We start from the raw sequence: 16,841 nt of genomic DNA, 5'->3' as shown, positions 1-16,841 counted from the left end.
TCTAATGCAGTATTTTTGTCACAGCAGGAGATGGCAATTTCATTTACTCACAAGCTGATGAAAACCAGAGAGGCAAAGTTGCACGGCTCATCAGTCCCATCATCAACCCGCAGAACTCTGCACTCTGCATGACTTTTTGGTATCACATGTCAGGCCACCATGTTGGTACGCTAAGAATCAAACTGCGGTACCAGACACCAAAAGAATATGATCAGGTCTTGTGGACGCTTAGTGGAAATCAGGGAAGTTTCTGGAAAGAAGGACGGGTATTTCTTCATAAATCTGCCAAACATTATCAGGTAAGTGACAATATATAGCTGTGAAAGAGATGTTGTTTTGTGTACAGAAGGTCTCCTTAGAGTCTTTCAAGCAGAGATTCCAGAGAATGAATCTGGGATCTTCTGGATATAAAGCCCATGTTCTAATACTGAATTATGGCATGTTGTCTCTTTCTCTCTGACACCTTTTCTCATCCTGCTCAACCCTTTCACCGCCTCCCAACACCAAGACAAAACTCTTTTGCGAGAGATATGAACTGATCGCATACAGGAAGCTTTTGAACAGCCTTAGGGCATTTGCATTTGTGAAGCTGAAAGCAGTCCCTCCTTCAGAGATGTGTGTAGATCAAATGTATATTGATCAACATCTCATTGCATCTCTCCACTAATTCCTGTGTTCCATTAACAGTTATCAGATGATAACATAAATAGCATGAGGGAAAATCAGAGGTGATTTGATCTTTATCATGTGCAAATGTCCAAGGTCAGCTTGTCTAGGTAATGTGGAGATTGCATTATATTTCATAGATGTGTAGAGAAGGCCAATCTATTTTTACGAATTATCCCTCTTGTCAGAGTTCCAACTTTATATGTCCATTCTTTTGTTACATTAGAAAAGAAGAAAAAATTGCCTGACTTAGTCTTGACATGTGACAGTCAAATGGTATTACGTTATGTCTTTCATTGATATGCTTATCAAAGAATATGAGTGCCTAAGCTCTGCTGGCCATTAGATCTAACTTGTCCAAATACAATACTTTTACCAGGTGATGGTGGAAGGAGAAATAGGAAAAGGAACTGGAGGAATTGCAGTTGATGACATTAACTTTGATGGCCACATAACCCAGGAGGAATGCCGAAGTAAGTATAATTTGCTGTGAACTGCAAAATACTGCACGCAGAACACTAATTCTTGGTATGGCATCTTGGTGACAGATACAAGGATCCTATTTTCTTGTCTCACTGTGTAAACATTTATCTGATTGAAATTAATTTGACAATTTCCATGGGATGATTTGCACTTGGTTCTATGTAGCTTGAGACTATATATGAACTTCAGAGTTGTGGTGGAATTTGATCATATCAGTCTTGTCATTCTCCAAACTTGTGCTATAGTTGCCTTAAAGACCACAAAGGCAATTAGGCTGAAGTTGTATAGTCTTTGGAGGTATGTTCCAGAGTACATAGTGTGAAATGATCATGAAGAGGTGGGGATATTTATTAATAGATACCATAGTTTACATTCCATACAAACGCAAATTCAATCTATCACATCTACAAATCATGTTCTTTATCCATATAGCCTAGTATTTCTACTCTGAACTTTATAGGATTTTAGGCAGAGAGAATCTAGTTGCTACTTAGTATTGTTTAAGCAGAGATGCAACCTAGGTTGATGATGTTGTGGGTCTTCAAATTATTTTTCGTTTTTGGTGACCTTAAGGCACACTTATCAGAGAGGGCTTCATTCTTTCAGCCTTCCTCTGAGGCTGGCTGTATGATTTACCCAAGGTCACCCGTTGGATTTCGATGGCTGCACAAGAATTTGAACCTTAATCTCCCAGAATCCCAGTCCAACACCCAAATTACCACACCATACTGGCTCTCACCTGGAATGTTATATGAATGCACTTTGTGTTTTATTGTTGTCTTTCCTTGTCCATGAAAGGAAATCTACACTACTGTCTCAATCCTGGGACATTGTTTGAAGGACCACAAAACTGCAGCCTAACTATGCAATAAATTAGTTAGTTTTTAAAGGTACCTTTCGGCCATCCTTACATCTTGTTCTGCTCACAGAATGCACGATATGTGGAACAATATCCATTCCCATGAAAAACTAGTTATTTATAAGAGATTTGTACTTAAATAGAGCTGTCAAGTATTTTGTTTCCTGTCAGTTTAGATTCTAGACTTTACAAGCTGATTCCACAATTAACTTCACTTTGGTCTAATAATTTATGTGGGATTGTGATCAAAGGACGTATGTATACCTTTCAGTTCAAACCACAAGCCTGGCTGTTCTGAAATCCTTCTTTGTACATTGCAGCCAGCAGTACTATTTTTTGAGATTAAGTGCTGCTGGTATATGATTAAGGGTTTTACAGCACTGGGCTCCAAGATTATGAATGCATTGAAAGAAACATGCTAATTTTGCCTACTGATTTTCATTTTCCAGAGACAGAAACTCCCTGCTGATAACTCTAAAAATGAGCCAAGCTGGGGTGGAGGGAGGACTTCTAATCCCTTTTTTTTCTTCTTTGCTAAATATGGGAGACCAGGTTAATGAACAGTTATGTCAAGCTGACATAATCATGCTCCGAGACAGGAGGAAAATCCTAAATACCATTATTGCCAGCATGAAAGCCAATCAGTATTTTGTCACCCTAATAATCAATGTCAATTCTCTTTGCTTGCAGGAAATGAAATAGTCGAAGTAGAGCCAGATATTAATCAAACAGGTAACACACTTCTTTAGTTTAAAAAAACTTCCTTTAGCGTCATGTGAATCTGTGCAACGTATTAACTTATTTTAGTCTCCATTTTAGTAATTGTCCTTAAAAATGCCTCCTCTACACAAATCTATATAGTTTGTTTACTAATATACAGACATTGTTTAGCTTTTCTGCATGTATAAAAATTCTCTTTAAAATGTTAAACTTGGACACAGAGAAATTACAGACAAGTATTTGGGTGTTTGTTTTTTTTAAGGACGTGGCAGCAGGTGGTGTGAGAAAGGCACCATTAGTCGCAGTGTATACTGATTTTACTGAATTGTCGTGTTCCAAACACTGTCTGGGGAAATCAGCAGCAGCAAGAGCAGAACATTGTTCAGAAAGGCACAACAAGGACTTATTTGCCTTGCATCTGAGCTCAGAGCTGCTTCCAATCGTTTCAGCTCAACAGTGTTGTTCTATATCAAGCAACATTAAGGAAACAAAATTAATGTCAAAAGAAATTGCAAAAGACCTCAAAGCATATTTAATGAGTTGCACAGAAATAAAATTGTAACACTTATACCCTTGTGTTGTCCACAAGGATGGGATCTGGTTTACTGCCTCTTTATGTTAACTCAAAACACTTACGTAGGGGGCACTTTGTGTTCAGAGCAATGCTCGAATGCCCACATTTCCAACCATTTCATGTCTTTCTCTTTCCTGCCACCTGAAAAGTAAGTTCAGGAAAAAAAAACTAGCAGACACAAACACAACAGTTACCATTCCCATCACCACCACAATATTTATTTTTTTTCACATAGTAATCCTTTTGGAGACAATCCTTCTAGGTCTACATACTGTATAATATTTGTATTCTATTTCTTGTGTATGTGTATGTCCTAAAATAAAAATTATATTCTAAAAAAGAGGAAAAAATAGCAAAATTAACTTCCATCATTTAAAAAAACTTGGAGAAGCTCTGGTGCACATGCGGAAGGTTTCATGTATGTTATGCATGTATATAATCTAGAACCTAGAAAAATTATCTAGAAGTGGCATGATCTCAAAATAGTCAATAATACTCCTGCCAGTGCACAAATGTATTGTTTCTTTAAGAGCCTGATGGTTAAACCAGTCTCCAAACATAGTTGTAAAATCATTCAGTAAATCACACATGATATCCAATTTCAGCCCTGTCTTTACCTTTTCAACTGTCTCCATAGAGCCCAAAGTGCTTCCCAAACCAGTTTTCTTTTTCCTCTGTGTGTATTTACTCAGCATCCCATTAGAGCAACCCTTCTTTATTCCACTGCAGGGTTTACTCCAGATTACCATGGAAACGGAGAGCCCTACGATGATATCTCCAGAAAGCCAGGTAACGTCCTCAAGACGCTTGACCCCATTCTCATCACCATCATCGCCATGAGTTCGCTTGGAGTACTTCTGGGGGCCATCTGTGGAGTCATTCTGTACTGCGCTTGTTGGCACAATGGGATGTCAGATAGGAACTTATCTGCACTGGAGAACTACAATTTCGAACTTGTGGATGGCGTGAAATTGAAAAAAGACAAACTGAATGCACAGAATACTTACTCAGAGGCATGAGGAGGATATAGCTAAAGAGGTCGTGGAGAATTTAGATGGAAGGACATATCGCTAGCTTATGCTGGGGAACTGTGGATCTTCTTTTACTGTACAGGCTGAAAACTGCGTTGAGGACGCTGAGCCAAGCTTTTCTCAGGAGCTTCAGTGAGTGTAACAGATGTACTAAAACATGGACAACAATCTGTGTTAAACAATCTGAATCATGTACAGTCTACTTCTGTTTCTGTTTTGATTTGAAATAATCAAATGCTGGTGTTGAGACCAAGTATGATTGACTTAAGAGGGGATGTTTCTTTTGGTCTTTCCTATATATATTTTTGTCCTTCCTTCCTTCTCTCCCTTCCCCGGTTTCCTCCCTTCTTGGTTTTGTTGCCTTCCTCCCCATCCTCTGCCCTGTTATATATTTTTATTAGTATTATTATTATTATTTTTACTGTGCAAAAATCCAAGATGCTGTCACAAAGTGTATTTTGGTGGGGGTCCTTTGGATGGACATACTGTCTGTAGCTCAGTGCCCAGAAAAAATATCAAAGTAACAGCAACTTAGTGGGTTCCTGAACCTGTATTTGTGTATAACTGCTTGTGTTGTGCATAGGCAAAGGAGGGTTAGGGTGTTTTTGAAAACAAAACAAAAAAAGTACTGTAGCATCAGTACTAGTATAGTGTGTCAGCTCTGTTTAACAAGCAATACAGTCAGAATTTTATTGGTGTTTCTCAATGTTGTACTAAACTTTGTGCTTGTGAATTCCATACAAGAAATACGTGCCATCATCCAGAAACAACCGGCAAACCGAGTGTACTGCCTCTAATTGTAAGAAAACAAAGCAAAAGTCCTTGGCACTGGCTAGTGTGTGTCCTCTAAGTGCCTTTTTGTTTGTACTGCTTCTCATTGTGTTAACATTAACTCCACCTTTGTCTCGCTCCAGTTAAAGTCCTTATTACTTAGCCTGAGGGCTCACTGACTAACAAGAAAGTATATTTTAGTGTAAGTAAACCTTGGGAAGGCAAGGGCTAAGGAAATTAGACAACTTGGTGGCTTGATTCTTCCACTTCCTGTATTTCAATTTCATGTTTCTGGACCATTTTTGTACAAAGCTGCAATATTTCCCCCCGTTCTCCTTTTTATTGTTCTTTCATATAGAATGTATTTTCAAATATAATCACTCACTTGCTCTCTCTTTCAAGCTCTCTCTCTCTCGCTTTCTCTCTCTCTCTCAAGTAGATTGTTGCATAAGTATTTGCCATTGTCAAGGAAAGGAAAATGCAGCTTTAATTCGCTGGTAATGGCAAAAAAATGGATTTATTAGACCTTGTGTTTTGTTTTGTTTTGTTGGTTTCTTTTCTGTATTTTAAGTAAGGGAGAATTCTTAACTTTACACTCCAGAGTTGAACTTTGGATATCTTGTTAACAACATAAGTTGACAGTATCTTTTCTTAATTCTGTGCAAGGCTTTCATATTAATAGATAGCAAAAGAGGTGTTTTTTTTTTAATTTCTCAAAGCAAAGAATGTCTCTTGCCATCTACTAGCCATGCTATCCAATGTAAGAGTGGTTATTGCTATGTAGGACACATTCACCTTAATTCGGGTTACACTGATGCTGCTACCAGTGGTGCTGTATTGGCTTCGGTCAGCAATTGATAAGGTAAAGAATCAATAAATCAATGTATAACATATCAATATGAAACTGGGTTAAATATTACAGAATAAAAACCCACAACATTGTAAAGAATGTACAAGCCCAGTCAAAATCAGATCACACTGTGTAAGAACATTTATATTTCTCTCTTTCTTTTCTAGACACAGATTGTGTGATACTGTAAAAGGGCATCTATGTAAAGAAAGCAACAATGGATGCAATGCATTTATGAATTTAGTTATTCTCCAAAATATGTAATTAAGTTTTTAAATGACAACTGGGGGTTAAGTAATCATAAAGTAATTTTTCCATATCAGTTTAACAGCAATGGAAATTATTTCTATCAAATGTACCCTTACGTAATGAGTGATCTTACAACAACAACATTTTATTATGGCCCAAGTCCCTTATTACACTGTAGCATACAAGGTATGCAGGTAATGAGATTAACAACAGATCCGATCTGACTTACTTACTTACGCAATCCCTTGTAGCCCGAGGATGATGGTCCTCCAAGTGTAGTGTCTTGGCGGTGCATCCGTAGAGCCCTATTCTTGATCCACATGTTCTTCCGCAGTGAGTCACCATATCAAAATGCATCCCTTAAAGCTGTACTTAACTCAGATTTACAAAAGAAGGTAGAATTCAAGGCTAAACTTTTACCATAAGGGGAAAGTAGTGCATACATCAGATTTAATTCCTAAATGCATTATCCAAATGACATGGGTTGAAACACTCCGCTACTTAATTATTCCAAAGAGAAGATCCAGCTCAAATAATTTTCAACTGCACTTGCATCATTTAATATTCAGTTGCATAATTATCAGCTTTGCCTTAACAATGGTTATCACATGGGCATCTTAAGATCAACGACTTAAAAGCATGCAAATATCATTTAAGAAGTGGAGCTTGCCATACATAAAACTTGTCCCTGGCAGATCTCCAGAAGCAATGGGCAATCACAGTTCTTGACAATGAAAATGGGCTTGTTCACATGGAGACAAGTTCTCTACAGAGTCCATTTGGCAGAGCGATGTCTGTTTTGGCTGGGAGCAGTTCTCTGTGATGTCAAACAAAGAGGTCATTTCTGCTTCTACTAGAGATGTAAAAGACTGATCCTAGGACCTCTGCATGCAAAGCATGTAATCTACCATTGAGCTTCTCATCACTCAGTCCTTTAATCCTAGATAACTTTCAGCATTTTTGTGCTTGAGCTGATGCCGATTATATGAAAGTTTTGTTTTATTATAGCTCATTCACACACGTTAGTGTGAACTACTGTCAGTACAGTAGAGTACAACCTGTAATCTTATTCAATACTTATTCAGTGCAAGAAGCCAGAGGTGACATGTTGACGGTACCAGGGTATCTAGTACAAGGAGATGATGTTGGCTTCACCGTCCAATCCTCTGCATATTTACTTAAAAGTAAGTTCCACTCTACTCAGTAGGACTTAAGCCTAAGGAAGCACACAGGGCTGTCGAATGCTTTTAAACAATGTTGTTTGGACCTTGATATGGACGACCATAAGCAGCTCTCATAGGACAGCATGGAACATGATAGTGTGAATCTCTTTCCCTCACCTCCCTGTTTGAAAACAATTGCTCCCATTCCTAGAAGCCTAACTACACTTGCTCCAGCACACCTCCACACATATTTCAATTTGTTGAAATTGATGTGGGTTTAACTATTTATTTTGTTCTAGTTGGTTTGGGATTCAGCCCAACTATCAGCGCCCCATATCTCCTCCATTTGTTTCTCTGTGTGCCAGTTGCACACAAATAAAACTTTATTCATCCTGCCTTTTCTTCCTTTGGTTCCACCTCAAAATATCTGTGGTGCTGGCAATCAAATGCCTGTGGTGGAGGTGTATTAGGTACAGCATCATGGCAAGATGGTGGAAGGACAACATAACATGGATATGAGTATTAGCAGGCATGTCAGTGCAGAGTATATACAGAAACTACTGTATATACATGTATAATTTGAGAGTCAGTTTGGTGGCCAAAATTATAGATTTTTATATGACACATGGATAAATTGAGGGTCATTCTAAAGAGTGCTGCCTTAGGCTGATTGCCTCTGACCACTGCTTTGCTTGGAATTCAAAAAGGTCAGAAGCAGAAGATCAGTTCTTCTGGGTTTTCCTGGAAAGGACTAACTTCTCATCTTTATTTTCTCTACTTAGAGACAGTTACATTGACCCATGGATAAGTCAACCCAGGATTTGAGGTGTACATTTTTACTAAAATCTCTAGACATATACATATAGGTACAGTAGAGTCTCACTTATCCAACATAAATGGGCCGGCAGAAGTTGGATAAGTGAAAATGTTGGATAATAAGGATGTATTAAGGAAAAGCCTCTTTAATGTCAAATTACGTTATGATTTTACAAATTAAGCACCAAAACATCATGTTTTACAACAAATCGACAGAAAAAAGCAGTTCGATACACCAAAACATCACAATGTATTGAAACAGCTGTGGATCCAGGCAGGAGGCAGACAGCGTTGAATGAGCAAAGGTTGGATAAGTGAAACTCTACTGTATATACAATAATGTGCCCCATGACAGCAAACATCTACCATGTCAATTGTTCGGTGAATCCTTTTGTGGTTTAGTCTGGACTTTTAAACAGATTTCCAAGGTGAAGAACTATACCTGCAAGACAAGATGAGTTAGGGAATGCTGCAGTGTCTGTCAAACACTAGAGCAGAGATTGGAAACCTATTTGTTCAAACAGGAGTTGAATCAAAACTGCCCTTCAACAAAGGAAAAGTGATTCTGCAACTTTAAATGAAAAAGAAGTTATCTTGCACTGATAAATATATTTAAAAGTTATATGTTTATAAAGTTATTAATTTGTAAAGGCAGTGTTACAAAATGTTCAGTTTATATTGTTTTAGATTGTTTCATAATTTTGAAAGTGTAAAATAACATATATATTTTTTTCTTTATCAAAAAAACTCCTATAAAAAACTTCTGTAGTGAAAGGTTTTCATTTTACTGGTATGTTATTGCTTCATGTTTTGTATCATTATAAAACTTTGTGCAAATTTTTTTACAGAAATTTTTTATTTTCTATGACAATATGACACTTTTAAATTGTTATTTCAAAAATGAACAGCGAAGCCTTAACTTTAAATGACGTTTGTATTCTCAGACACTGAGTAGCATTAAAAACAAGCAAACATAGGATTGAATTGTAATTTAAATTTCCAGACAATGACTACTACATTCCAAAGAAACAGTTGAATTAAACATTTTCATAAAATACCCCATACCTTCATGGCTTTTATTATGCTTACAGTTGTACTGGTTTTGAAACAACATGCCCTTTCCAAACATATTTATAAGGTATCATTTGTTCAGACAAAACTTGTCACCAGGAATAAATCAAAGTTCCAAAATTCCACTTCCAAAATTCCACACCAAAAGATGAACAGTATATTTCTTAATATTAGCTGTTGAATATTCATATCCCCTGAAACTGAAAGTCAGCAGAATATCCCTATGCATATCTACTCAGAGGCAAACTTCATTGCATTCCTAGACTACACTATAGTATGGCAATCTAAATTGGAGTTCATGTATTCTAGATGGGATTGACACTCCCCAGAGAACAAAACCTTTGCATTTAAATTGTTTTCTGGTTGCAGATGAGCTGTTTGCAAAAGTCTACTGAATTACAGAAAAACATATCTCTGTCAGAGTTACTACTGGTGGCATAGAACAGCTACTTGACACCAGATCTTAGAAACAATGCCTGGAATTCACAGACTAATTTACACATGCATACCCTAGACTTGTGCATTTGTAATTTATTTATATTCACAATCCCAACAGTGTAGTGAATACACAAAGATTGTAAAAGTCCCCCAGTCCAGACTTACTGGGGAGCAGCCATTGCAAGCAATGGAGGTCTGTTCTCCTGTTAACTAGGATGCAGCAGAGTGATGATTTCACACTCCTTCCACCAGTGGTTTCTAGTGTAAGGTGGAATCATGACAGGGATCCAAGTGCACTGAAGATTGTTGTGGAGGAGAGGATCGGAAACATTAGTATGCTGCGCTCCAATCCATAAGAGATCAGTAAGTATCAGGCCAGAATATACAATTTAGATACACCACTAATGTAGCTGCTGCCATATTTACTCAATTACTCAACTTTTTTTGCTAAATTACATTGCCAAAATTGAGGTACACATTAAATTAGATGGCATGTTAGAATCGCGTACAAACGCACCTTCATGAAAAGACTCAGAGGAATCCAGAACCCCCGGAGGCCGGACAAAAAGGTGGGAGGATGTGAAGAGGCTGTGATTCAGAGGTCTATGGCACACGAGAAGGAGGAGGGGTGCCTGAATGATGATCCAGTCATTCCTGCCATTTAGCCACAGATCCTGTTTCTCAGGAAGTCCTCGAGGTCTCTCACCACCACCACCATCACACTGGCTCAATTCCGCACAACTCCCAACTGGCCTCATTCATAAGGCTTTCAAAACCTTCCCCTCAGTTTTGAAGGCCTCATGAATGAGGCCCACTGGGAACTCCACAAGGTTGGTGAAGTCACACCAATCTTGACCCAACATAGGAGATTGGCTACCCAGATGGCCTCGTTCATGTCGCCTGCCTACTTAGTGCACTGGGCCTGCATTGTTGGGTACATTATATTCGAGGGCAAATCCATTTTTTGAGGCGTTGCAATCAATGACACATTATACTCAAGGAAATGCGGTAAGTAACATACATAGAATTCTAGCCATTTTTCTCATCATCACCTTGACAGCAGTATGGCAGTATGGCATATTAATTAAAGACGAGAACTGGGAAGACATACATTCCTATTCTTTACTCATGTATAAAGCTCACTCAGTGATTGAGAGATTCATCTTTCAGCATAATCTACCTACCACACAGGGCCACTTTGAAGGTAAAATGGGGACCGAGAATTATTTACACTGCTTTGAACAACTTGGAGAGAAGAAGGGATGAATGTTCAAATGAGAATTTGTTATAAGTTTCACTTATTACCAGGCAATTATTTTGCATAAGAAAGAAGGAGAATGCTGACAGGGATGAGGGAGAAATTAGGACCTCATCACATTTGCCACCAGAATCACCACAGATTGTGGTGAATCTGATGGTGCTTCGCAGGGGGAACCCGTTGCCCCACATCTCCCATCACCCTTATCCCATCTCATGGGCAGAAGTGTTCACTGCCCAGCTTCCCCCCGTTGATCCTAATGCAACACGGGAAGCCTCCCACATTGTCACTGTAATGGTGTATGCTGCTTCCTTTACAGTTTTGCCACAGAACTCCACCAGAAATTGTGGGATGGGAGTCAGTGGGATCCGTGGCAAAACTGAAGAGGAACCAGTGTATGCCACCCAATTTGGACAGTCTGATGAGGTAATTAGTCGTGTTAGAGCAGATCCACTGACATCATTGGGACTTGACAGATTGTTTAGGCGTAACAGATTGAAGTCCCACTCATGTCAATACAGCAAACCTAGAGCAACATTAAGGCTGGATCTGGCTCTGTGCTAATGGAAGTTATTAGCCAAAAAGCAAGTTTTCATATCTCCCCTCAAGGGTATATTTTTATGTGAATAAAACAATGGCCTCCATTTAATTTCTTGCTGAAATTCACTTGTGGGATAGCCACAGACCTCCAGATAAAGACCACTGTGGTAGAGCAATTAAGGGGACTTGAGATATTCATGAGATAACCTCTAAGGCAGAGAGCTGAAAAGATATATGGTATTATAATTTAATGGAAGCTCCAGATTTTTAAAGTTGTGGTTTTGCAGGTAACTGGAAGGATGAAATAAAACAGGCAGGAAGAAATTAAAGCTTTTAACAAATCATTGTTTCATGAACCGACAAGCTATTCAGCACAAAGAGTACGATAAGGTAATTATGAGCTGTAATATGAATTAGCTGAACTGCTGGGATCAAGTACCATTCATGTTACTAAATTTCACACTTATCCAACAGTTAGAAACAAGTTTAGAAATTGTGGCTCAAGGGAAACTAAAAATAATTAATTGATTTTTTTTTTGTTAAAGTAGAGTATTTATGAATAATAAAAGGCAGACAAAGACCAGAGTTGCATGGCAATGGTAATGATAAAAATATGAGTTGTCCTCCCATGATTATAATAAAAGGCTTCAGGCGAAAGACTTTGGTGCATTCCTATGAACTGAACATGGCAGATATCTTTGAGGTACTAGTCAAAAGCCCAAAACGGCAACAGGTATGAGTGGGAAAGAAAATCAGGTAGATAATATAGTTTCATATAGAGGAGACCTATTGAATCAATTGGATTTATATAAATGTTAACAGAAAGTCAGTCGATGTTGCTATTCCCCAATAAATTTACAATGGGACTACCAATTTTGATATAGTAAAGTAAAAGTAAAGGTTTCCCCTGACATTAATTCTAGTCATGTCTGACTCTGGGGATTGGTGCTCATCTCCATTTCTAAGCCGAAGAGCCAGACACCTCCAAGGTCATGTGGCTGCATAGAGCGCCATTACCTTCCTGCAGAAGCAGTACCTATTGATCTACCCACATTTGCATGTTTTCAAACAGCTAGATGGGCAGAAGTTGGGCCTAACAGCAGGAGCTCGCCCCAGTCGAACCGCCAACATTTCAGCCCGCAAGTTCAGCAGCTCAGTGGTTTAACCCTCTGTGCCATTGGATATAGATCTTTAAATTTTGCTGAACATTTTTAAAAAGATAGTTCTCATTGTTAGTGTCATATTATTTAATTTTCAAAGGCAATAGGTCCCTTTGGCAGCATGAATTTTCATAATCGAAAATACAGGCAGTCCCCAAGTTATGAACAAGATAGGTACTGTAGGTTTGTTCTTATGCTGAATTTGTATGTAAGTCAGAACAGGTATATTTTTAAGTGCAAACGTTCAATAAAATTACCTTGTGTATAAAATACATATGAAACATAAATGAATTTTGTGTATCTCCAGGATATCTCACTGTGTACGTACATGTGTAAATCCTGGGTTTCAAAAACCTGATAAATCCTGATATCCCAAACACTTTTCATTTCAAGCCTTTCGGATAAGGGATACTCAACCATTATAACCTTCTGCACCAGCAATATCTGTAGAATTACTTTTTTCTGATTAAATTACTATCAAACTATGCAAAAAAATCATCTTGAATTGAGGTCTGGAGAGAACAAGCTGTATTATCCAAGCATAAGGCACAAAACCATCTGTATCAGTGCTTCATAGAACCTACATGGATTATCATGGAAGACAATATGACACAGAATAATGTCTTTGAAAGATCAAAGCAATCACTTAGATGCTATGGATGGTTCCTTGTAATCTTGATCCAAGCTCCCTTGATGAATTATTTCAGTTCTTCAAAATGCCATATTCAAAGGCTAATACAATTCAAAATGTCATATATGAGGACTTTGGATAATAATTCTTGACATAAAGCTTTAGGAATAAAAAAAATCAACCAATAACTCTTCAGCTGACAGTTCTCCTGAAAGATCTAAGGCCAGCAGAAGGTTGTTAATGTGCTTGAGGACTATGTCCAGGAGTTTTAGCCCGAAAATCTCTACATTACATATGGAAACATAAACCAAGGAAAATTTTGAAGCACATCTGTATTATTTGGCTTGAACCCAGCATGGCACGGAAAACAAAATTATGCAGTGTTACACTACTGTAGAATGTGTTTGACAGGAATAGCTTCTGACAGCACATGTCTCTTTAAATTCCCCCTCATTCGTGCACTAATTAAACTCTACAGTTACTAGAAATCCAAATTAAACTTTGCAATTCATTATTTTTGATTTGATGTCACAGATGCGTCTGTTTTCTTGTTGATGTTTTTGCAAAATTTATTGAAATGCTCTAACCCACAACATCACAAAATGAAAGATGAAAATAGTCTTTTTTTATCTGGGTGTGATTCCACATGAAGACAATCATTGGGTGATCACCCTGCTTCAGAGAATTTTATGTAGCACCCAGATGGCATCATAATCCACACTGAACCTTATTTTTCCGCTGATACATCCGCCCTTCTTTTCTATCCACCAGGAAAGTGTAGGGAGAAGAAAAAGACAACAGCAGAAGTACCATTTCTCTGTAAGTGTGAACAGGAAATTTCAGAACAGAGTAGAAAATTCAGAACAGAATTTGCCCACAAGAAATTGGCTTATGTCTCATTTGCCATACATTTCTATTTTGTGTCAGCCAGAACCTGGATCCCAAAATGAAAGGGTAGGAGCTTGAACCTCGGTAAGGCAAGGTATCTCATCCCACGAGGCAGGGAAATCCGGGGGAATCCTCTGCATTTTGAGCCATCACACAGGCATCTTCCAAACTGTCTTTGAAATTATAAAAGAGGAAGGGATCCTTTGGAGCACAATAAAGTTTACTTATTAGTATGCATTTGGAGAATCTGGCTGTAAGACTATAGACTGACAAATCAGTTTTATTTATATTTTTGCATTTAATTTGAAATTTCACTATGTTTGAATGAAGTACTCCAATCCACAGAGAATAAAAAAGACTAATTGAAAGATGGGGCAGAGAATTCCTTCCCCTTCTGGTTACTTTGCTTAAAAGGTGGAAAGTGTACTGTCAACCCTTGAGGAAAAAACTTAGTGGACATTGGATGTGCAGCTACCCCCCTTTCCTCCATATCTCTCATTTACTATATATATATGCAAATACAGTGATACCCTTTTTTTCATGTCAGGGGCGACTTGAAAAAGTGCAAATCACTTCTGGTGTGAGATAATTGGCCATCTGCAAGGATGTTGCCCAGGGGACACCCGGATGTTTTGTTGCCTTGAGTTAAGAGTTTAATTTGTTCAATGACCGAACTCAAAACACACTTATGTCAAAGTAAATGTTCCAATTGAAATGCTTTGAAATGCTATTATTTTATTCTGGCTCCCAGAACCCACCCCCTATTTTTGTTACATCTTTTAAATAAGAAAATATATTTTACAAATAACATAATAATAATAATAATAATAATAACAATAACAATAATACTTTATATATATTCCACCCTATCTCCCCAAGGGGACTCAGGGTGAATCAGAGTACACATAAGTGGCAAACATTCAATAGCATTTGGACAGACAGGACAGAAACAGACAGAAAGGAGGTATGCTGTGTCTAAGGTATGTGAATATGCATTATATCATATTCACGTGGAACAATAAAAATATCAACTTTAACATGGTAGAAGCACAAAGTTGTGCCAAGAAAGCACATTTCAGGCAACAAAATGTGTGCCTGAACAGCAAGGCAAAACCTGCACATTCACATGGAACAATGAAAAAAAGAAAGATCAACTCTAAAATGAAGAAGCAGAAGCATCATTTTCCTCGTACTATACTCATTCCAGTTTCACTCCTTCTCTTGCGCTCTCTCCATCTCACTCTTCATGAAGCCAAACACAGCAAGAATAAAAACCACACAAAAGCAACTAACCCAAAGTTCCTCAAAGTGGACAAGAGCAATGCAGACAGCAATCTCCCAAAATGGACAAGAGAATGAGGCACGAAGGCTGCTCCTTTGAAGCCCTAAAGTCCTGTACTCTCGAGCTAGTGCTCGCTCACATGCAGCACTCCCTCTGATGCTAGCTCTTAATTCAAAATTGCTGCTCATATGTCAAAGTGAAACCCAGGCCAAGCAATGGCTCTTAACTCAAAATTGCTGCTCATATGTCAAAGTGAAACCCAGGCCAAGCAATGGCTCTTAACTCAAAACACTCATAAGTTGGAATGCTCTTAAATTGAGGTTCCACTGTACAGCTATTCAAAATCCCAAAAAACATCTGTTCCAAGTGTAAAGGAGGCTCGAGGAGCACAACTCCAACTCAGCTTTGAGAAAATCTCAAATTCAGGATGATAAATATGGAATTGGATCATAACCTGGTTTATGAGATTTTTCACCATGTCACCAGTCACACAACCTCTTTATGGCTTTCATGCAACCAGGTTTTTTCCCCCAGAGACATAAACCTTGTGTGGATGCAATGCCTGTTTTCTGAGCTCCAACCCAGTGGAATGCATTTCTTTTGAGTGGCAATTCATTTCCACTCTTTCTGCTAGTAAAGAGGGCTTGAGGACAATACCATTCCTAGTATTTATAGTTGTTATGTTTACTGCTCCAAATCACTTTGTTCTTTAACTTGTTTTTTAGGATGTTAGTAGCCACCTTGAATTACTGTCTTAATGAAAAAAATGGAATAAAAATCTAATTTTGAAATTTGGCACTCTGTTTTACCAAAGACCCAACATTCATGCCATGAGCTTTTTGAGAATATCCATGGAGCAAAGCTATTTGTACACTGGATTTGTGGATGTAGATTCCCACAAATGATTTACCATGTGTACAGTCAGCCTATGCAACAAACTCTCTCCAGATTGGAGTAAGGGCTGATTTAACAGAAGAATAATCCCCTGGTTTTGTTTTTTTATTAATTCTCCTTTTCTGCCAACAAATGTCTGCATCTTTTGGCTCTTTTCTTCATCATCTGTTTTCTCTTTTTAACTTCCAGACTCTTATAAAATCATCCAGTTATTAATAGCTGCTGGAGAAACAGTGGAAATCTTGACTAGCAGGATACTTTAAGCATACAGAGCTCCCCATGACTTGACCACAGATATCTAAAAGATTTATTAGTTTCTCAGGCTCAGAACAACGGAATGGCTTTAGCAATGATACAGGTATGACAAACTTTGCAGAAAAACCAAAGGAATGACTGTCTGGGATCTCCAGCGAAGGAGATAAGAAAAGCATGCAGACTAGATCCATGGCCAAGCTATAGAAAAACGACACAGCTAAACATTGGGGCAGAATTAATGT

General features: G+C 38.1%; 1 protein-coding gene across 2 annotated transcripts in view; it reads left to right on the top strand.

Moving 5' to 3' along the window:
* The window catches only part of NRP1 (neuropilin 1), a 170,137-nt gene extending 160,898 nt beyond the window's left edge, over positions 1–9,239 (top strand). For both annotated transcript variants that reach the window (XM_060782510.2, XM_060782512.2), the window contains exons 14-17: positions 28–299; positions 1,046–1,139; positions 2,699–2,740; positions 4,032–9,239. In XM_060782510.2, coding sequence (XP_060638493.2) covers positions 28–299; positions 1,046–1,139; positions 2,699–2,740; positions 4,032–4,321 — 698 coding nt within the window. In that variant the 3' untranslated portion in view covers positions 4,322–9,239. The remainder of the gene's footprint in view (positions 1–27; positions 300–1,045; positions 1,140–2,698; positions 2,741–4,031) is intronic.
* The last annotated feature ends 7,602 nt before the right edge of the window (positions 9,240–16,841 follow it).

The sequence above is a fragment of the Anolis sagrei genome, chromosome 6 (assembly GCF_037176765.1).
Source record: "Anolis sagrei isolate rAnoSag1 chromosome 6, rAnoSag1.mat, whole genome shotgun sequence".
Classification (NCBI taxonomy): domain Eukaryota; kingdom Metazoa; phylum Chordata; class Lepidosauria; order Squamata; family Dactyloidae; genus Anolis; species Anolis sagrei.
This window is presented reverse-complemented; position numbering and strand designations above follow the sequence as displayed.